The sequence below is a fragment of the Lygodium microphyllum genome, chromosome 24 (genome assembly GCF_053477565.2).
Source record: "Lygodium microphyllum isolate KBCC chromosome 24, Lygodium_microphyllum_v1.1.10, whole genome shotgun sequence".
Taxonomy (NCBI): domain Eukaryota; kingdom Viridiplantae; phylum Streptophyta; class Polypodiopsida; order Schizaeales; family Lygodiaceae; genus Lygodium; species Lygodium microphyllum.
The window spans coordinates 90,623,456-90,645,961 of record NC_141158.1 but is presented as its reverse complement, the minus strand read 5'-3'; the positions used below and the strand labels follow the sequence as shown (position 1 = coordinate 90,645,961).

Genomic DNA, 22,506 nt, shown 5'->3' with positions numbered 1-22,506 from the left:
TATGGCTCTGATACCATGTGAGAGTGTGCAATAGAAGAAGGAAAGTGAACACAGAGAGGAGGAGACAAAGAGAACGCAAAAGAAAGAAGGAACAATGTGACTACAATGGCTAAAGGTACAAGGCTACAACAACAGTCAGTCCCAACACGCAGCTCTATGCATCAATGTGGACGCCAAATGGTAGCAGGGGATGAGAGAATGAGGAGGGTTGACTAATCATGAAGGATCAATGATGGATGATGAAAGTGGGAGGTCAAGCTGCCTATATATAGGCAAAAAAGAGGGAAAACCCTAAATATGGTCAAACCCCTAAAAAGTAGCCAAAAGTGCACAAAAAGAAATACACTAATGTGCCCTCTATCTAAAGTGTCCAAAACACATAAAATAACAAACAAAGGCAATGTTAGAGCTCCTAACGTCCTCGTCTAACTCAAATTGAGACTTAGGCAAGAGATGACCACACGAGAGACACACAACTACTAACATATTCAACCTACAAACATGCACTAGGACAGAATCATGTAATCTCATGAAAAGAAAGGTCCAAGCTTGAGAGTTGAGTCAGTCCCATAAGGCTCCAGAATCCGTTGATATTTCCTCTTGGGAATCCTGCATGAGACAAGGTATAGGTAGAATAAAAAGCTTCCAAAGATCAAAGGTATCTAGGATGCATTCCACCTTACACGACTGAAGCAAATAGTCGGAACCATCTAGTCGGTCCTCTTTGAGTAAACAAGGGAGAACATGCACCTATATAGAAGGTGCCATGTTAGGCATCTTAAAGCCAATAGAACGGGCTTTGTGTGAAACATGGAAAGAGGAAGGAGGAGAAGACTACTCTGAATGATGAGACCCTACAAAAGGGCTCATGATCTCCGTTCTTCATTATTATCACACCACCATATTTAGAGGAGTGATAGGAGACGACCTCATCCAAGTCATCAAAACCTTGGAACCGGGGATATGATATCTTTGTATAACCTACAAACGCACAAAGACTGCTACATTTTGCTATAGGACAGCCCGAACGCAGGGAAAATTAGTAACACTTGCAAAAGAAGAGTTGTGGATGTCCCATCTTTGTTGAAAGCACCCGTCTGCTATAGAAGATTTGCATTTTACAACAGCAAACAGCAAGCTGAAATTTGAGTTTTCAGCAACAATGTGGTCTCCTCTTTGGCTAGAAAAAGCGATGATACCATGTGAGTGCACAATGGAAGAGAATCAAGAACACGGAGAGAAAAGGACAGGAGAAAAGAAAGCAAGAAGAGAAGAGAAATCTGCACTAAACAATGAAGGAAAGCTAAATACAATGAGGACTAAATTATCCTTGCACACAACCCAAGGCGTCAGTGAGGGTACTGGATTAAGCTGAATAATGATGACAAAGCCTATGCAATGATGGTGACAATGACAAAGACAGATACAGAGATGGAGTGTCACAACTCTATAGAAACAGAATTTGTATCTTTTTTCATTAATTTGTCTATATAATGATTTATTAAATTTGTTTCCTTTGCACTAATTAGATATAAAGAAAAGTGCATTGGAGCTGGCCACTGATGAGTGGTCACAGGTTATGGTGGACCCACGCGGTGGGTTAGAGAAAAGATAGTTCACACTTTCACATATATGGCCCGATTGGGCGCCTGTGACTAGAACTCACGCATATCAGGGTTAGACTCGCACACAGAAATGAATGATACCTTGAAGTGTGGGCTAGATCCGCCAAAACAGACAATTACAATCAACAAGGTGGCATGATCATGAAATGCTTGTACAATGTGCATGTGTGGGCTGAAAGCTTGAAATGCACATTTCTTTGCATAGGAAAGTCACATGAAGATTCTGATACCGTTTTTGCGATGTACACGGAAAAAGCTTTCGTATGACACCATATTTGGGGGGTCCCTAAATTTTAGGAGCCTCGAATTAGCCTAAAAATGCTAGTCCTAAAAAATAGGGATATCATTCTAAAAATAGTAAATTCTGTACTCTGACTGTGCTTACAAAATTTGGTTGTTTCTATTCTTGACAGTATTCAGCCCAAAAAGGAAGGCCATAGAGAAGAGACAAGTGTCAAGGCACTTGTCACACAAGCTTCCAAGTGTTCCACCATTTGTCACATCTCATGACATGTGGCTGGACACTTGTCTTGTGCTACTCCACTTTCCCCTTTTGTACTAGCTCTTCCCTCTCCTATAAATAAGAGCTCGTTTTTCTTCGTTCAGCATCATTTTTCTTTGCTGTAAACTCATGTACTACCCACAGATAGCCAGAAACTGGCCCCATCCATCCCCATCATCATCCCCCACTTCTCCATTATCAAATTCCTCCATATTCCCTCTTCTATCACTGCTGTTTTACAGGACAGCAAGCCTGTAAATTCATTACAGCACCTCCTTCTCGAGCTCTTTCTTCCATTTTAGCAACAAGAAGCAAGCCCTATCCATGTACTGCTGATCAACGATGAAGAAAGGTTGATTTCCCCTCTTTCTTCTCTCATACTGTAAAGAAATCAATTCTTATCATTGCATAATAGATAATGCATGTGTGTTTGTACATCTTTGCATGATCTTGTGAGAGTGAGAATTACTTCTCCTCACTCTCAGGTTGATTGTAACTAAGCTCTTCCCTAAGGGACTTGGGTTGAGCAGAAATACATTCCTTCGCGGGGGGGGTGTTCAACCCTCAATCTTGTCTCCATTACTTTTACATTTTCATGGCTGTAATTTTGTGAGTAATTTTCATTTTCAGCTTTAAGTGTTCATTCTCTTTTATATTAAATCTCGAAAACAAGCGAATATCATAATTGTTAAGCATACTACGTTGTTCGGGGCGTTTACAGAGAGTGTGCAGCCTGCGTCCACAACAGAGCTGCAGAAAACTATAGTAAACTATCGTAGCACCTATAAGAGACCGAAAATAATAATCTACCCAACCAACAAACCTGTTATGAATAGCAGAAAATATGCAAAACTAGCCAACTATGAGCTGGCCTACTGCATTTAATGCAATCTGACTGCATCTAATGCAGTAAAATGATGATGTGGAAGGCTAGAAAAATCACAGTAGTTCGGGGAGTGATAAGCAGCTCGCAAGACAGCAGAAACACTGGAAAAGCACACTAAATGAAGGAGAAACACAGCCAAAGTTCCAAATGTCCCTGTCAGGCTTTGACTAGGGCTTACAACTAGGAGATGACAGACTTACAAAATAAGGCAAGCCAATAGAAACTCCTCTATTTTTCATTGGTTCCTCATCTATAAATAGAATGTGCATTAGGTCACTTGGATCGCAGTCTATCTCCAATTCTTCCTTTGTCGTTACATGGTTGCCAACGCCTCCTCCTCCTCTTGTCCACTCATTCCTCATCATCTCCAAATGTTGTCATGATCATCTCAAAACTGACCACCCCCTGCATTTGGTTCGAGCTTTTGTCACCATCACTCCTTCTATCTATTCGACTGTTGGGAATAAAGGCCTTGTGCCTTTTAAATGTGCTCAGGTGTGAACATACCCTTAGCACTTGTACTTACACATATATATCTATCTAAAAACCTAAAAGTATACACTCGTCATTGTACCTGAAAACGTGTTCACTTTCTACTCTGCTCTCTCTCACTCTCTCTGTCTCCCACTGCACGTAGCCACAATCTGCCTTGATCTCCGTGCCTAACCGGTCCCTACAAACTGGTATCAGACCGTAAGGTGCTGCAGACGATCGTCAGGCTGAGGCAGAAGACAAGCGTAGTGACAAGACAGCTCAAAGGAGAGCAAGAGAGTCACAGGCATGAGCTGCAAGCATCGTGTTGCTAGTCACAGGCGACAGGGCCAAGCATAAGCTACAGGCATCATGTTGTCAATCACAACTGACGGGCGACTCCAGCGAGACGGGCCGCGATGTGACGTGCAGGCAGTGGGTAGCACGAGAAACAGTCAACTATAGCACACGCGACTGCAATTAATGTGAACCAGGTCCGCGACGGGCAGCAGCCGACGGGCGACCTGCTAACGGCGACTGCAGCGGACCAAATGTCTCCAACAGGGCGGGACCAACGGGCCCTGACGAGCGCGACCAGCACGGACAGAACCGACAGCAGGGCTCACGACACTCGACTAATTGGTCAACGGATCTGTCATCTATTCCTTTTTTCAAAAAAAAAAAATGGAAAAGTCCTCTCCCTTCTAACCAAGGTTCGCGCTCATAAGCACAAAATTCAGATTTGTGCATATTTTGGCCAGAAAATTTGGGGCTTTTCCCAGGTTTGGGAAATGTGATGCAGGACAAACAAATTTGTCTCAAAAATTGCAGGAATTTGTGACATTTTGTCCCCGACTTTTTGGGGCTTTTAATGTACATGTGCAAATTGGGCTGAAATTTACCCAATTTCTCGACATTGATGCACATTGGACCCCGTGCAATTCGGGGCTTTTGCAGTTTGGGCAAAATTTGTGCAGCATTTGGTCATTTTATGTACATGCAGGTTGAATTCCACGCAATTTGGACATCAACACTTGGTAAATTTTGGGGGTTTTGCTGAAATTTCCCTATTTTGGCAAAATTGGCATGTTCTATGCATGACAGAGAAAATGCATATGTGTATTTGATGCTTTGAGCACAAAATTTTGGGGCTTTTGACCGTTCGTGTCAAATTTTATGCCCATGGGTACATGTACAACAGAAATTGCAGGTGAAATTTTGGGATTTCTCATGTAATGTCATGCATATGCCCTTGGAACAGCTGTAATCAGTTGGATAATGCTGTAGCACATTGTTTGGTGCTTCTAAAAATTTAATCACAAATCTGAAATCTGTGTTTCTGCGTGGTCATTTATTGCTGATTAGTACTTGTTTGTACCTTGGTCACTCGGGTGACAATTTGGGCCTGCATTTGCTGGTTTTTTTGTCACATTTGAGCTGAAAATCATGGCTGGCAGTAATGACAACAGTAATCTGATGCACATAAAGAAGCTTGAAGGCACACATAACTTTGTAGTTTGGCAAAAGCAATGCTACAATATCCTGTTGCAAAAGAAGCAGGCAAAGCCGATCAAAACCAAAGGGGCAAAGCCCGCAGCCATGGATCAAGATGATTGGGATGAGTTAAATGAGCTTGCAAGCTCAACCATGGAGCTATGGATTTCTGATGCCTTGCTCTTCAACATTGGAGGTTTGGATTCTGCATATGCTATATGGACTAGACTAGAAGAACTGTATGCACAAAAGAGTGCTGCAAGCAAAGTGTATTGGCTGAAAAAGCTTATGGATTTGCGTATGAAAGAGGGTACAGCAATGTCTACTCACTTGAGTGAGTTTAACTCAATTTTCAACTAGCCGGTTGCCTTGAAGTTCATGATTGATGAGGAATTTAAGGCTACTTTCTTACTTTGCACTCTACCAGAGAGTTGGGATACATTCAGGACTGCTATGAGCAATTCTAATGTGATCCTTTTGTATGCTGATGTAGAGAGAGCTCTACTTATCGAAGAGATGAATGGCAGAAGAATGCATCTAGTAAGTCTTCCAATGCTTTGCATACTAGGGGCAGATCACAACAAAAGGGTAAATATGATGGCAAGGGACGCAGTAAATCACGTGGTAAAAATGTTGAATGCCATCATTGTGGCAAGAATGGACACTTTAAACGTGACTATTACAAATGAAAGAAAGAGAAAGGAAAAGGCAAGAAGACAGATGATAGCAAGGAAGAGAAAAAGGACAGTCAACCTAAGAAGAGCAGTGTAAAAATTGAAGAGGTGAATGTAGTCACTCATGACAATGACAGTGGGAGTGATGTACTCTTTGTCTCTTCACACTTTGATGCACATGCTTTACTTGCAGATACAAATGATGCCATGCATAGATGGATTATCGATTCAAGCACTTCCTTTCATGTCACCCCTCATCGTGAGTGGTTCTCCCCCTATACAGGGGGTTGACATGGTGTTGTCCATCTTAGGGACAACTATGCATGTGAGATCGCAGGTATTAGCAGTGTGCAGTTACAGTTTCAACATGGCTCTGTCTTTACACTTTAGCATCTACAGCATGTACCTCAGCTCAAGAAGAGCTTGATTAGCATAGGGCAACTAGATGATAATGGTTTTCATACCACCTTTGGTGATGGAAAATGGAAGATCTGTAAGGGATCAAGAGTGATTGCCAGAGGTTGCAAGAGTGATACTTTGTATACACTTCATGTATCTAGTGTGCGTGACCATGTTGTTGCTGTGACTAAATAGCCAAGCGTTTCTTTGTGGCATGGCCAGTTGAGACACGAGTCAAACAGGAATGAAAGTGCTTTCTCGTTTGGATTACTTGCCTTGTCTTTGTTATGCTGATTTTGAGCATTATGATCATTGTATTTATGGCAAACATGCACAGACGTCTCACAAAAAGTCTCTTTCTTTGAAATCTTCTCCTCTAGAGTTAGTACATTCGGATGTATGTCAAATGCCAGGATTATCTTTAGGGGGAAAGAAATATTTTGTCACCTTTGTTGATGATGCTACATGGAAAGTATGGGTTTACCCTATTTGTAGCAAGGATGAAGTGCTTGAAAAGTTTAAAATTTTCTTGGTATTGGCTGAAAATCAGACAGATAAGACACTTAAGTGTCTTTGCTCTAACGATGGTGAGGAATATGTGTCCAAGGCCTTTCAGGTATTTTGTGACAACAAAGGGATAAAGAGAGAGCTCATTGCCCCTCATAATCCACCCCAAAATGGAGTTGCAGAGCGTATGAATCGGACCATACATGATAAAGTCCATACGATGCTGTCTCATGCTGCACTACCCCATGGTTTTGGGCAGAGGCTGTTATGACAGCCGTTCACTTGATTAATCAGTCAACCAAACAGGCCTTTGGGAAGGGAGTTCCCCAAGAAGCGTGGTCGGGCAAGCCACCTTCTTAAGCTCATCTGAAAGTGTTTGGCTGCGAGGCTTTTGTGCACATTCGTAAAGAAAAACACAGCAAACTTGAGCCAAAGTCCTTTAAATGCACTTTCCTAGGATAGGGTGACCAGGGTGAAATGGGATATAGATTGTGGAATCCCGAGAAAAGGAAAGTAGTACGCAGCAATGACGTTATCTTCCAGGAAGATCACATGCACAAACAGCCCTAAAAGACTCAGGAGGTCCGTAGGGTTGTATTCCGAGAAGAAATACCTTTTGGACAGCAAAATGTGCCCGCTATATAGCAGCAAATACCTACTGTAAATGAACCTATAAATGCAGGAAATGATGCTGGAAATGATATAGCTATTGCCCATCAAAATGAGCCATTACATGTGCAAGAACAGCCAGGACAACAAGCTGGTAATGCTGATTTGCAGGCTGAAATGCCAAGACAGCATGCTGAAAATGGAAATTTGCGGGAAGAGCTAGCAAACAATGACCATTGGGTTAGGAGATTGTCTAGGGCTACTAGACAACCTGACAGGTTTGTTCCTGGTGCAACTAATGTGGCTGATTATGTCATGTTGACAGACTGCGATGAACTGTCTTGCTTCAAGGAAGCAATGAACAGACACGACAGCAAGAAATGGTATAAAGCCATGTTGTCAGAGATGGAATCTCTTGAAAAAAATGGAACTTGGAAATTGGTGCAGTTGCCTAAAGGGCAGAAAACCCTTCCATGTAAATGGGTTTATAAGATGAAGGTCACTTCTGGTTCCTCACCAAAGTACAAAGCAAGATTAGTTGCAAAGGGGTACAATCAAGAGCATGGAATTGACTTTGATGATATTCTCTCCTATAGTCGAGATGACTACATTGAGAACCATTTTGGGCTTGATTGCAGTTGAGGATACGGAGCTCATACAGATGGATGTAAAGACTACGTTTTTACATGGTGATCTGCATGAAGACATATATATGTAGTAGCTTGAAGGGTTTGTTAAACAAGGGGAAGAAAAAATGGTATGTAAACTCAAAGGAGTTTGTATGGGCTGAAAACAAGCACCAAGAGAATGGTATCATATGTTTGATACATTCATACAATCCCAAGGCTTTCATAGAAGTCAAGTGAATCACTGCCTGTATACGAAGAAGATAGCAGACGGCAGTCTAATTCTCTTGGTTTTGTATGTTGATGACATGCTGATTGCTCGCAGGGATACTCATGCCTTAGATTCATTGAAGCAAAGTCTTCATGGCAGCTTTGACATGAAGGATCTTGGTGATGCAAATCACATTCTTGGCATGCGAATACTCAAAGATAGATCGAAAGGCTTACTCTTATCTATCTCAAAAGGAGTATATCTCCAAGGTTTTGCAGCATTTCAATATGGAGGGGAGGAAAACAATTGGGATTCCATTGCCTCCATATGTGAAACTTAGTGCAAAGGACAGCCCTACATCTGATGATAAGAAGGCTAAAATAGCCAAGATACCATATGCTTCAGCTGTTGGCAATTTGATGTATGCTATGGTTGCTACATGTCCTGACATTGCTTTTGCAGTGGAAGTGGTTAGCAGATACATGGCAACCCCTGGCAAGAAGCATTGGGATGCAATGAAAGGTACTATGAGATACCTCAAAGGCACAAATAAGTTATGCATTTGCTTTGGAAAGCAGAAGGCATCTATTATTGACTTTACGGATGCGGACTATGCTGGTCATGCGGACTGCAAGAAATCCACTTTGGGTATGTGTTTACTTTCACAAGAGGAGCAGTCTCTTCGATCTCTAGGCTACAAAAGTGTGTTGCATTGTCTACTACAGAGGCAGAGTATGTGGCTGCCACTGAGGCATGCAAGGAGGCTTTATGGCTTTCACGTCTGGTGGGAGAGCTTCGCATCACAGAGTTACATGTTCTTCATTGTGATAGTCAAAGTGCTAGCATGCTAGAACGGAATCCTGTCTTTCATGCAAAGACAGAGCACATACAGGTGAAGTACCACTTCATTAGAGATGTACTTGACAGCAAGAGCATTGAGCTTGTCAAAGTGCATCCAGATAATAACCCTGCAGACCTTCTCACGAAGAGTCTTCCAGCAGAGCAGTTTGCTCATTGCCGACAGATGATGGGAGTTGGATAGATATATGTATTTCAGCTTTGTACATACCTAGGCTTAGCTGATTCTTTTCTCCTCTTAAGGCACATTGCCTTTAGGTGGGAGGTTATTGGGAATAAAGGCATCGTGTTTAATATGCTCGGGTGTGAACACACCCTTAGCACTTGTACTTACACATATATATCTATCTAAAAACCTAAAGGTACACACTCGTCATCGTACCTAAAAACGTGTTCACTCTCTCTCTCTCTCTCTCTCTCTCTCTCTCTCTCTCTCTCTCTCTCTCTCTCTCTCTCTCTCTCTCTCTCTCTCTCTCTCTCTCTCTCTCTCTGTGCGCGTAGCGACAATCTGTCTCAATCTCCGTGCCTAACCGGTCCCTAGATTCGACTACTACAGTCCTTGCTCGAGTGTTCTCAACTGCTGCCCTAATCATTATGACTCGATGGACTATTGCATTTTCATCCCTACATGTTGCCTTACTATTCTTCATTGTCTGTAATGCTTTTCAATATTTCTAAGTGCAGGTAAGAATGTGAGAATAACAACACTTTAAACTTAACCAACTTGATCGATTATCACCATGAAAATTAGGGGGGAGAGAGAGAGAGAGAGAGAGAGAGAGAGGTTGACACTACGTTGAGAGGGAGACTAGCTCCTCCTCCTTTTCAAGAATTTATTGAAACAAAACCACGGGCACCAAATGCCTGAACCATATACAAAAGGGCCGATTTACTACAATTCTAAAAGCTAGGGTTTTGAAACCCTGATTTTAGAAAACTCCGGGCAACAAGTTGATTTTCTTCTTTAGTGTTTGGATTAGATCAAGCTAAGTAGAAAGTGTTTCTTGGATGAGAGATAGATAGGAGAGTATAAAACATGCGGCTGAAATTTCAGCACGAGAGCCTGTTTCAAATGAAAAGAGAGAGCTCAAATATATAGGTATGGAGCTTGGGTGCTCAAAAGTGAAAAGTAAGCTACAAATAATAAGTGTTTGCTAAAAATGACAAGTGTACACTTGTCTCTTCAAAATGACACGTGTTCTCTTTCAAATACCACATGTCACTTTTCTAGAGAAAGAAACTTCCAAACCTTCTAATCTAAAAATCTCTCAAATGCTTAAGAATTTGAGATAGTTGATGAAGACAAAATTATTCCTTGTAAAATTCTTGAGCCTTTGACGCGAACAAAATTTTCATTTGAGCAACTTTTAAAAATAGTAAATAGTAATCTTGTAAATTTTAGAAGTTGCTAAATTTAGCTTTTGGAGAGCTTCATTGTATAGGTTCACTACATGGTTTGTTTCTTTGATCGTGAGCATCTAGTTTCACTTTCTGAAACCATTCATTATATAGGCTTCTAGTCAATGAGACTATCTGAGTATAAAAGTCTTAGTCATATCAGCTTTCTAGTCAATTTGACCGCTCAACTACACTTTTAATTTCTCTTGGGCATCTCATTAATGACAACCCAAGTATAATTATAGGGCATTCTGGCCATTAGTCACCCTTAAATAGAAAGATGAACATTTAATCATATCTTAAAGCACTTAAATAATACAAATCACCTTTCAAAGTACATGAGCATCAAATTAATTTGGAATCATTTAACCAATATATCTTGGTAACAATTGATGTACAAAAGGTTTGTTACAACATTTGCATCAACAACCGGTGGTTTTTACATTTTCAACACTTTTCTTCATCAGTCTCTACTCTAACTAGTGGTAGTTACTGAATTCAAGAGTCATCTCCAATGGATGATATTGTTCACATGTAGACACCTCCCTCCCTACCTCCCATTAGCACCCTTGGCTGTTGGGCAGCTCTCCCCTTGAGCATCTGTACATTTCCATTTGCTTATTCACTCATTGTTCAAGTATCTTCACTTTGCACTTTTGTGTTTTTGCAGTAGTGTCTGAGTTCACTGTGTTTTAGTCATGGTCGTACACTTGTGTTTTTTTTTGTAAACCCTAGCATATCTCCATAGCATACAGCATTTCAATTATAATTATTCTCGATTATTCTATGTTTCTAAGTTTTCTTTATCACAGTGTCTACCGTATACTATGTTTCTCTTTGCAAACCCTACCATTTCTTGACAAAGGACACTATATAAGTGGCACCGCTATACTTTACATAGCATTCTATTTAAGCATGACATTTTGTATTGACCATTGCATTCCTTATACATTGGCATTGTGTTTATGTGAAAATGGGGCGGTTTGAATGGGGGAAAACTTACGTATACAAACGCCCATTCAAAGGATGAAAACTCCTTGCATTTTGTTAGTATAATTCCCATTTACTTTATCAAAGGGTAGTTACCTCGAATGCACCATATTTGCTGCACATCACCAAGCAGCCTAGTTGTTAGAGATATCATTCCCTGGACAGCAGTGTTGCAGAGCAATACGGCCAGAGTGCCACATCAGCAGTTGTAGGAGCCACGTCAACTGTCGCAGATGCCACGTGGCAGCAGACTGTTCAATCGGACAGAGGCTGAGCAATCGGACAAGTTTTTTGGCACTTTTTTATGCAGTCGTGCAGCTGACCTGATGTTGGACACTATTTTTTCTTGGCTATTTATAGCCAGTCTTTTGGTGCACTCTCAGTCATTCACAAGTACTCTCAGCAGTTCATGGAGATCAGATCATCATCAGGCATTGCTGTCCTCGAGGTGTGCATGTGGAGTGACATCGTAGAGGACATATGCAGATATTCTCTGTGCACCCGTGTATATTTCCGCATTCGTATACAACATTCTACACTGTAAATTTTCTGAGTTCCACTCTCCCCCCCCTCTCTCTCTCTCTCTCTCTCTCTCTCTCTCTCTCTCTCTCTTGGTCCCACGCTTCCGCATCGCTGCACTCTGACATGTTATCAGAGTGGTGAAGACAGGCTGACTGATAGAAGAACCTACTTGAAGAGGAGATTTCAGCGCAACCCAAGGCTATGTTTCCAGCATTCGAGGGCGAGCGGGGGGGCTGCGCATCGGAACAAGGCTGAAGAAAGCGTGGGCGTGCGGAAAAGAAGTCCAGTTGGTGAATTTGCTACAGGTTGTTACTGTTTGAAGAGGAAGGCTGTGTTTTTGGCCTTCCATTGCGAATTTTACCTTTTCAGCACCTCTCGTGGCTGAAGAAGATTCGCGAAGCGAAGGAAAGAGCCCTAGCCTGCGTCTTCACAGTCAAAGGGGGCTGCTTTTGTGTTTGTGTAGGCATCGCAAGTGAAAATGTCTACAGAGACCGACTTGGAGTTCAAGGCGATCATGGACCGAAAGGTGCCTATCCTACCGGCTCTTCCATCAGATCAGAAGCCGATGGTGACAATTACCGCATCTGGCGCGTCATGAATCATGATGTTGGCCATCCTCAAGTCTTATGATTCGGCACGACTTGTGATGGAGGAGATCAACCGGCCCTCACTAAGAGATGAGTCCAAAACTCTCTTCAAATGCTCGTGCGGAGTTGACCAAGGCCCAATCTCAATGGGACAAACTGAATGCCAGGATTCGTTCTTTTCTTTTTCTATATTGTACTACAGCCGTGGTAGCTCACATCGAGCACTTGACGGTGGCTCGAGAGATATGGTTGGAGCTCGACTAGATGTACAACCGGATGACCCTAATGAAGAGGGTTTCTTTGGAGGTGTAGATGCGGAGCTTGTCCATGAATAAGTCTTCTTCGCTTCGAGAACACATCAACAAGCTTCGACAACTTTAGATGCAGGTTCAAAATGCGGGGAAGACCATTTCCTCCGAACACATGGTGATCACTTTATTGTCTCAGGTGCCGCAACGACTCGGTACCTTTTATTCCGCTCTTATTGCATCAGGGCAGGAGTTAACTCTTCGATGGGAAGAGCTAGTTCCTATGGTCTTGGACCAAGAGGAACACTTGAAGGGACAGTTGCTTCCAAATCGGAGGCATTGGTTGGTCAAGCCTCTCAGAAGAAGGGAAAGGACCAAAAGAAAAAGGAGGAGGACAACAAATCCAAGAAGGACAAGAAGGAATCGACCTGTCATATTTGTGGTAAGACTGGTCATTGGAAGAAATATTGCCCAGACAAAGACAAGAAGGACACCAAGAAGAAGGACCCGAAGGATTCTGGGGCGGTGGCTGCACCCTCATCAGCTGCTTTTCTACACTTAGTGGTCATCGAGGACACTACACCGAAGACTTCTGATGTTGCGATGACAGCTCCCTAGGCTCAAGGGTGGATTGTGGACAGTGGTACCTCACGACTCCTGACTCCTCCTGTTGGTGTTGCCCACTTGCGACCTTCGAGTGGGCAAATTCTCATTGAAGACAGCTCTTCTGTGTCTATTACTGCACGGGGTGAGATGTAGCTAATTCCAGATGGACGTGGTAGCACTCACACTTTCAAGTTGTTGCATGTGCCCACGTTTAGGGTATCATTTGCTTTCAATCCATAAGATTTGCTCTCTTGGTCTCTTCATGGAGTTTGACAGTGATGATGTTCGAGTTCTTGATCGTGGATCAAGGAAGGTTCTCTCTTCACCGTATAAGGTGAACGGCATTTACAAATTGAAGTCTTCTACAGCTCTTACTTCTCTTCTTCTTACCTCTCAGGCACAATCCGAGCTGTGGTATGCTCGGTTTGGCCACCTAAACTATGAGTACCTTCGGAAGGCGTCGCGAGGATCACTTCTTCGAGGTTTGCCGGACATAGTGGTGAGCCAACAGCCATGTGTCTCCTACATTCGTGGGAAATAGCATCGGGATGCGATTCCCCAACAAAGCTTCGACGCGGTCTACTTCACCTATGGAGCTTGTCTCTACGGATCTTTGTGGCCCGATACGGTCCTAGTCCCTGAAGGTACTTCATGTTGATCGTAGATGACTACAGTAGGATGGCATGGGCCTATTTCTTAACATTGAAGTCGGAGACTTTCTCCCACCTCAAGGATTGGCTTCTCTTTGAGGAGAACCGATCTCGTCGGAGATAGGGGCAAGGGGATCCCTAAGGAGTGGGAACCACAGGATGGACCACGGAGGTCAAGGCAGAATCAGACACATTCTATGGAGCTTGTTTGCTCTAACTATTGTTTGATGACCCGTGTTCTGCAGGATCGAGAGCCCACTTCAGTGAAGGAGGCTTTGCAGTCTGACCATTGGCGGAAGGCTATGGAAGCCGAGTTGAAGACTATTGAGAGGAATAGCACTTGGTACCTTATGCCTCGTCCCTCTCACAAGAAGGTAATTGGCGTCAAGTGGGTGTTCAAGACCAAGTACCTTAGCGATGGTTCTTTGGACAAGCACAAGGCCCATCTAGTTGCTAAAGGTTTTGCTCAGCGCCCAAGCATTGACTTCCGTGATACTTTTTCCCCCACTGCTCGTATGGCGATTATTTGAGCTATTCTTGCCTTGGCTGGCCATAAGAGATGGCATGTCTATCAATTGGATGTGAAGTAGGCCTTTCTCAATGGTGACTTGCAGGAGGAGATCTATGTACAACAGCCCCCTAGCTTTGGATCCTCAAATGGGAAAGTTTACAAGTTGAAGAAGACCTTAAATGGCCTCAAGCAGGCTCCGTGTGTATGGAATGAGAAGGTTAACTCATTTCTTCAATCCAAGTTGGGATATCGGCGCTCCAAGGCCAATCCGCAACTTTATGTGCACACTTCCAAGGCTGGTTGTGTGTTGTTTGTGTTGTATGTTGATGATTTGATTCTTACAGGTGACCATGCACAGAAGGTCCAAGAGACCAAGACAGCTTTACATCAGACGTTCGAGATGACGGATTTAGGGCTTCTTCATTTTTTCTTGGGTCACTAGATTTATCAGTCTCAAAAGGTAATTTTCATCTCTCAATAGAGATACATTCAGGAGCTCTTGGTGACTTTTGAGATGGAGACTTATCGGACCATTTCTACTCCTCTGGATCCGAACTGAAAGGCCACTTCATACTCAGCTTCTCCCTTGATGGATGCTTCCCGCTACCGTCAACTGATTGACTCCTTGATTTGGATACTCAACACTAGTGTTGATCGTTGTTTTGTTGTGGGTCTTTTGGCAGGGTTCATGAGTGAACCCCAGCAGGTGCATTGGCAGGCTGCCCTGAGGATTCTTCGATATTTGAGTGGGACCTTTGACTTAGGGATCTCTTATCCAACAGGTGCAAATGCTTCATATCTTGTTCTTGCAGGTTGGAGCGACTCGAATTGGGCTAGCGATCTGGACCACTAGCGGTCCACTACAGGCTATAGTTTTACCTTGAGTACAAGTGTTATCTCATGGAGTAGCAAGAAGCAGCCCACGGTAACCTTTTCTTCTACTGAGACGGAGTATCGGGCCGTATCTTCCCCCACATGTGAGGTGGTGTGGCTTCGGAGATTGTTGGAGGAGCTTGGCTGCCCCCAAATTCGTCCTACTCTTCTGCCATGCGACAATGAGAGTTGCATTGCCTTGCTACAAAATCCTGTATTCCATGCCCGGACGAAGCACATTGAGATCCAGTATCACTTCATTCAGGAGAAGCTTATGGATGGGACCATTGATGTGGAGTACTACAAGATGGAGGATAATCTTGCAGATTTATCCACGAAGGCACTTCCCCAGACTCTTCTTTTTTAGACATGCCAGATCCCTCAGTCTTTTGACCTGTCCAGGATCTGAGAGGGGGTGTTAGAGATATCATTCCTTGGACAGCAATGTTGCAGAGCAGTACGGCCAGAGTGCCACATCAGCAGTCGCAGGAGCCACGTGGCAGCAGACTGTTCAGTCAGACGACAGAAGCTGAGCAGTTGGACAGGTTTTTGGCATTTTTTTATGCAATCAAACGCAGCCGACCTGATGCTGGACATTAATTTTTCTTGGCTATTTATAGCCAGTCTTTTGGCACACTCTCAGTCATTCATAGGTACTCTCAGCAGTTTGTGGAGATCAGATTGTGATCAGGCCTTGCTCTCCTCGAGGTGTGCACGTGGGGTGACATCGTAGAGGAGGACATACGCAGATATTCTCTCTGCACCCATGTATATTTCTGCATTCCTATACAGCATTCTACACTGCAGATTTTCTATGTTTCATTGTCTCCTCTCTCTCTCTCTCTTCTTTCTGTGTTCACTCTCTCTCAGTCTTGGTCCCACGCTTCCGCATCGCTGCACTCTGACACTACTATGGCAGTCACAATATACACCTCATCATCACACCATCATATTCTACCATGGCAACCTACTATGGCAGTCACAACATACCCCTTATCATCACACCATCATTTCCTACCATAGCAGCCTTGCAACACTTCTGTTTATGAGATGTTAATAATATTAAGTCTTCTTGTTTATAGCCATCAAAAGAAAAGGAAAAATATAAGACCCGTTCAATTGAGCTGCTTGAAAGAAGATATCCATCGCCTCTGTGATCATGGTAGGCACTTGAGCAACCCATCACTAGCACCCTTGATCTGATGCCTTCATTGCCTTGGGGTGGGACCTTTTAGGTGTGAAAACAAGGTGGAGAGATAACTTACTGACTGTCTTGGGCACGGTCCTTTTTGGGCCTGAAAGGGGGTATTGAGCACTAATATCAGGGTCTGTACTAAAACTTCATTATCATGCATTAATCCTAGTTAGCTCTTTAAAACAGCCCAAAAAGCAATCAATGCTGAATTACCAAAAATGAATGGCTCATCTTTGAATAGTAGGACAAATGAACCAAAATCCTCTATAAAGAGTCTATGCTTGTGCATTCCTCATCTCTGACCATTATCACTCACAGCCATCAGCACTAGTCTCTTTACCTTACACTACTGCCCACACCCCACACAAGGACATAGCCATCAGAGGAGAACCTTCACCAGCTGCTGCCCACCTGTCCATGAGCTGTCCAGCTGCTGATCTCAGGTAGGGGACCAGTCTACCAGCTGGCCACCAGATTTCTACTGCTGCCACATCTGCCTTTCAACCTCCTGATGACCATGCTGCTGTCCACAACCTCCTGCATCCAGCCAGCATCTATGTTTTGCTGGTCCGGAGGTTCCAGCCAGCTGTGAACATCATCAGCACCTGCCTTTTCTGCTCTAGCAGACCACCCAGCTGCTGATCAGTCTATCTATACTGCCCAAAGTGCTGATATCATTATCAGCAGCAGCAGATCTGTGTTTACTGCTGCTATTGTGCTGCCATCATCATCAGACACTAGTGATTTGCCAATGCAGTTGAGATCCATCACGAGCGACACACTCTCAGAGCTGTTCCTGGCCTATCCGACACCACTCTAGGATCATCTCATCCCCAATCCTCAAAGCACGGAAGTTTGAGGCCCTTTTGTTGTAGCATATTCAGCATACAGTATTCATTCTTCATTCATCTTCCGACTTCTCTTCTTCTTGAGTTCTACAATACACTCTATGTTTGTCATACACTTTCCATTTCTCGATCTCTGCTCCAGAATTTGTCTACACTCTCTTCACCTATTGCAAGTTCTTTTGCTTTTTGTGCAACCAATTTTGTGTGCGCGCACCTTTCCATCTGCTTCAATTTTTTTCATGCATTGCCATCTAGGTTTCAATCAACACTAGAATTGTGGCTTTCCTCACCTGCCTGCACCTATTCAAAACTGAGAGCTGGTAGTGAGCTGCAGCCTGCTAGAAGCAGCACCATTAGGCACCAAGCATTGACAAGGAATATGACCCATGTTCTTGCACACAAGGTGCCCAAAATCATGGGTAACAAAGGGTGGGCTTCTTTCTCCAATCTTTCTGGTAACAAGGATCCCACGCTGGAAGAGAAGAAATGCCTGGATAAAACTAACCCAAGATGAAAAAGATTTCCATACCTTCTTCTCAAAGACTAGGCAACATTGTAGTGTTAAGAATCCTTTCTTGGTTGAATAAAGCAACATTAATCACTAGCTCTCACACATCTCTTTTTGGCATATTTGATATATGCTTGTGCATCACAGAAACTCAGTCCAGATTTTTGAAAGATGAAATGTGTTTTTCCCCCTTTCCGAAAGTTGTAACACAGGTACTTGTTTTCATCACAGAAGCAACTAATCTGTTGCAAATATCAACAAAGTTTCCTCCTTTCTAACACCCCATTTGATCTTACTCAAAAAACAACCCAAATGATGGGCATGCCTCAAAACTGAATATTCTAAGTTCAGCTGGCAATGCATGATAAATTCCCTTCTGCATAATTGGATCCTCAAGCAGTAAGCAGTGAGTTCTTACCTTCATCTTCTGAAGCTGACTGGAGACAATCTGCAAAATTTCCAATTTAAGAAAAATGAGTATACTACGATTATAAGGCTTTCTGGTCATGTTACTAAAACATTGACTAATAAGAGGAACAAAAACCTGAAAATATCATGGCAACAATTCTACTAGATGATGCAACAAAACTAAAAACAAAGAACATTGAGGTTGGACGATTACTCCAAGATTAGATTACTTGAGTGTGAAAATAAGGGAAAGTTTTAATACAAAGTATGGTCGCAAGAAGAACCAACATAGCCTATTCCCAAAATTTCCCCACACATGAACAGGCACAGGCAACTAAACATGAACAGGCACAGGCAACTAAGGTTAGGTGACCAGGTTTGTTCAAGCAGACCAAAAGTAATCTTAAGAAAAACGCTCCATGGAATTAAGACTGCTTAAGAAGACTTCCAGTAAAGCAGTGTCCCTACCTTCACCTCTTCTCCAGTACCGGCGGCCAAGGTCTCAAGTACCCTAGCTCTCGAGGCAAGTTTGTCTTCTCTCATAAGATGCTCTTTCAGTGTCTTTTTCAGCTGAAACAGAATCAGACCCAGAATCAGACCCATGAAAAAGCTGTGTTCAACAGTGCATGTTGAATAAATAAATGAAAGATTTCCAATTCACTTACTTTTGTAACTTGCTCCTGTTGTGCTACTAGTCGTTGTTCAAACTCCTCAATAACTTTTTTCAGCATGTATTCTATTAGCTAAGTAATCATGTAGACAAAAGGAATGAATTTTAATATTCAAGTCGCCAACGGCAATTCTAGTTACCTTGCATATCTTACCATAAAGATCCCAAAAATCTCATACGGGTCAATACTATATTCACTTCACAGAAGCTACTGGACAACTTACAGTTGCAATATCTTCTTGAGGTTTATCTCCAAGTAAAATGTTAACAAGACCTGAAAGTGACTGCGTCGACAAATTCTGAAGATCAACAAAAATAAACAAGCTATTTAGCAATGAAGATATCCAAAAGTGAGCTTTTCTAGGAATTGCTGCAAATGTTATGTTAACGAGGCAAACATACTTCAAGATTGTTCAAAACTTCTAAATTTTCCGAAGACGTAAGGTCCTGTCTTGCTCCTTTTGTTTTCAACCGCAAAAGCTCCCTGAATTTCTGACTAAAGTGCTGTACATTAATTGAACTTGCACCTGCGAGAGTCATTTTTCCATACATAATCAAAATCTGGTACACATAAACACATCCATCAACTTATAAATCCATACGGTTGTGATTCAGATCAACAATACAAGTCTCTACCTATAACACTGACTTTCAGTGTCTCACCTGTCCCAGTCTGACCAGAAGTGGGCATGTGGTTTTCATCAGCTGAGAAAGAGGCCCATCCTTTGTGCTTCTGCACATTTTGTTGCAACAGATTGTTAGCAGCTGGCGTGTTTAACTCAAGGGCACCCTCATGTTCTGGGATAACCCATCGTTTCCGAGGCTGACATGGACTTTTCTGTGTTGATCTAGCCAGGAGATCATTTGATTTTTCCACAACACTAGAAGGTGAGGCCAGAGCCTTTGAGGCAAAAGATGCAGATGATATGTTGTTAGAACACCTCAGGACCTCATCAATTTTATTAGTCTGAGGATCCATACTTTGCTTCTGTTCCAAAACTGATTTAAGGGAAAGAAGGCAGTCCACAATTCTCTCAGCTGCTGAGGGCAGATGAGCATCCTGACAGGAACAGTTATGTGGAAAACAATACAAGTTTCAAAAATCATAGCTTATCAGCAAACATAGAATGAAATTACACTATAGCAAGTTCCATTCATTAGCGCAGACTTAAACTCAATATGGAGATTGTAAAAAAAAGGTGCTAGCTCCCTCAAGCAACTAAATTAAATGTTCAAAATTGAAAAGTTCCTGCAATGGTACCATATCATGGATGAGTTCTATTCATTTTGCACTTTAGCAAACCTTAATACAATTCCCTCCCCTTGTTACATCCGGGTGGGTGCTAGTAGCATCGATCACAACGGCTATTAATTTTCAGCATCTATCTCAAGTACAACACACTCCAACATAATATTTAGACACCTATGTCCCAGTCTGAGAGACAGGAATGTTTGAGGCCCCCTAATTGTATCATCTTCATTCTCAGTCATACATTATCATTCAGAATTCTTCAAATTGTGCTCTACATGTTGTCATACACATTGTGTCTTCTGTGTTTGTGACACAATTTCTTTACATGGTATCAAAGCAGAGGTTGCTTTAGGGGCTAAAGATCCTCACTCTCCATGAAGAACAAAGTTTGGCCTTCGAGAACGCAAGAACACCTAAGATGTCTTCCACATCTTCACTAATGCAATCTCCCTCATGGCCTATGACATCGATTCCAAGGGCTTGGTATTCTCAATTCACTTCTAGAACAAAAGGGTGGATCCTCCTCCATACAAAGACCCTCTACCTACCAAAGTGTGTATCCTTGCAAATGAGAAATACAAGTTGGTCTTGAGGTAGAGATTAGAGAAAGTTCAACTTGGAGTAAGCCCCTATGCTCATAATCCACTTCACACATCACCTTCAGCATATCATTCCATAGAGTAAGTTCACAGCCCAAAGAATCATGCACATCAGTCGAATATCTATGTCAATACAGATCACAAGCCCCCAACTAAAAGAGGCCATACCAATTTGGAAACATGGGCTATCAAATGACAATCATTCCACCAAACACGATGCAAGGTATGTAAGATATAACTTTTGCAAGTTCTTTCATTTTACTTTTGAAACGCATATAATGGGTGTAAGTTATCACAAAGACCCAAACCCATACAAGTATGTAAATGCAAGAAGTGATTATAAAAACAGAAGGTTAAGCAATATTTCTATGTCACATGCTAATCCCAATGAATTTGGATTTGATGCTACATCTTCACTAAATCAAAATCATTCTTCACAATTTCAATTCCAACCCATCCCACCCATACACAAATTTCACATGCTTCCATTGCATTCAGAAACTCATCAATTCTACACTTCACCACACCAAAGGAGTACCACACCATAAGGCATCTATCCTTTAGGTCTCAATTCTATTTCCCTCAAACAAGTAGTGACAGTGCAACAATGGTGGGAGTTCCACTCCTAGATCAAGCACCAATAGGGACCTACACACAAGGGTATCCCACCCTTGCATATCAAGACCCTCCCATCTCTCAAATAGGCATACACTTTGCCAACATGTCGATGCCAAGTGGGCCAACCTACATCTTTTCGGCACACATACTACACATTGGTCAATTACACCTTCAAGGCAAACAGCTAGAGTCAACAGGTCACACACTTTAATGCCGCATGTAGCACCCAGTCACCCACCTATTTATTTCATGGCACCCACTTATTCAACCCTTGACACAACCTTCTACACATCTGCATCTACCAAGAATGCATTTAGTTATAAGGCTCATCTTAACGGGTCTAACCTTACTACTTGGTCAAACTTGATGCAGCAAGTCTTACAGTCTCCAAGCTTGTGGGACCTCATTCAAGGGATGGAACCCCAATCTAACTTGCAAAAGCCCTCACATGAGGCAATCCACTCTTGAAAGAGCAAAAACACCATAGTCATTATTGAGCTAATGCAAGATCTTATGCTTGAGTTTCACTCACAACATAAGCATTTCCATCTTGCATCTAAGTGTTGGGCACGTCTAGTCGACCACTATGCAATTTGCAATCATATCCAATGTATCAATCTCAACCATGAACTCCAAGAGTTCAAAACCACTGAGAGGAATCATTTGATAGTCAAGTTGGCAAAGTATTAACATTACTTACAAATTTGCCACAATTGACCCACCAAAGTCAAAAGATGATCAAGTCGCTATGTTCATGAGCAAGTTGCCACCTAAATATTTCAATTTCATGCAGCAAATCATCTCCAATCCCTAGCTACCAACATTTACATGAATTTGAATGTCAAACTCTTGCGTTTCACAAGGTTGTTCAATCAAATTCACAAGAAATCCCTGTTAGAGATTGTCATTCCCTGGACAGCCAAGAGTGTTGCAGAGCAGCAGGCAGGACAGCGCAGCAGCCACGTCAGCAGCCAGGGCAGATGCCAACGTGGCAGGTGCAATCGGACAGTTCTGCACCAGTCGGCTGCATTTAATGCAGCCAACCTGGTCATTTTTGGCCTTTCCTTTTCTGCTATTTATAGCAGCCCTCCAGAACATTGTCACTTACTTGTATCTGACAGATTACAGCCTGCTGGTGATAGAGACAGCACTCGGGCTGAC

General features: G+C 42.6%; 1 protein-coding gene across 1 annotated transcript in view; it reads right to left on the bottom strand.

The window, feature by feature from the left end:
- Positions 1 to 22,506, bottom strand: part of LOC148015349 (kinesin-like protein KIN-14C) — a 111,188-nt gene that overhangs the window by 66,120 nt on the left and 22,562 nt on the right. Inside the window, exons 4-9 of the mRNA XM_087664882.1 lie at positions 19,540 to 19,936; positions 19,279 to 19,403; positions 19,101 to 19,175; positions 18,872 to 18,949; positions 18,675 to 18,776; positions 18,217 to 18,246 (exon numbers count right to left, since the gene is read on the bottom strand). Coding sequence (XP_087521008.1) covers positions 18,217 to 18,246; positions 18,675 to 18,776; positions 18,872 to 18,949; positions 19,101 to 19,175; positions 19,279 to 19,403; positions 19,540 to 19,936 — 807 coding nt within the window. The remainder of the gene's footprint in view (positions 1 to 18,216; positions 18,247 to 18,674; positions 18,777 to 18,871; positions 18,950 to 19,100; positions 19,176 to 19,278; positions 19,404 to 19,539; positions 19,937 to 22,506) is intronic.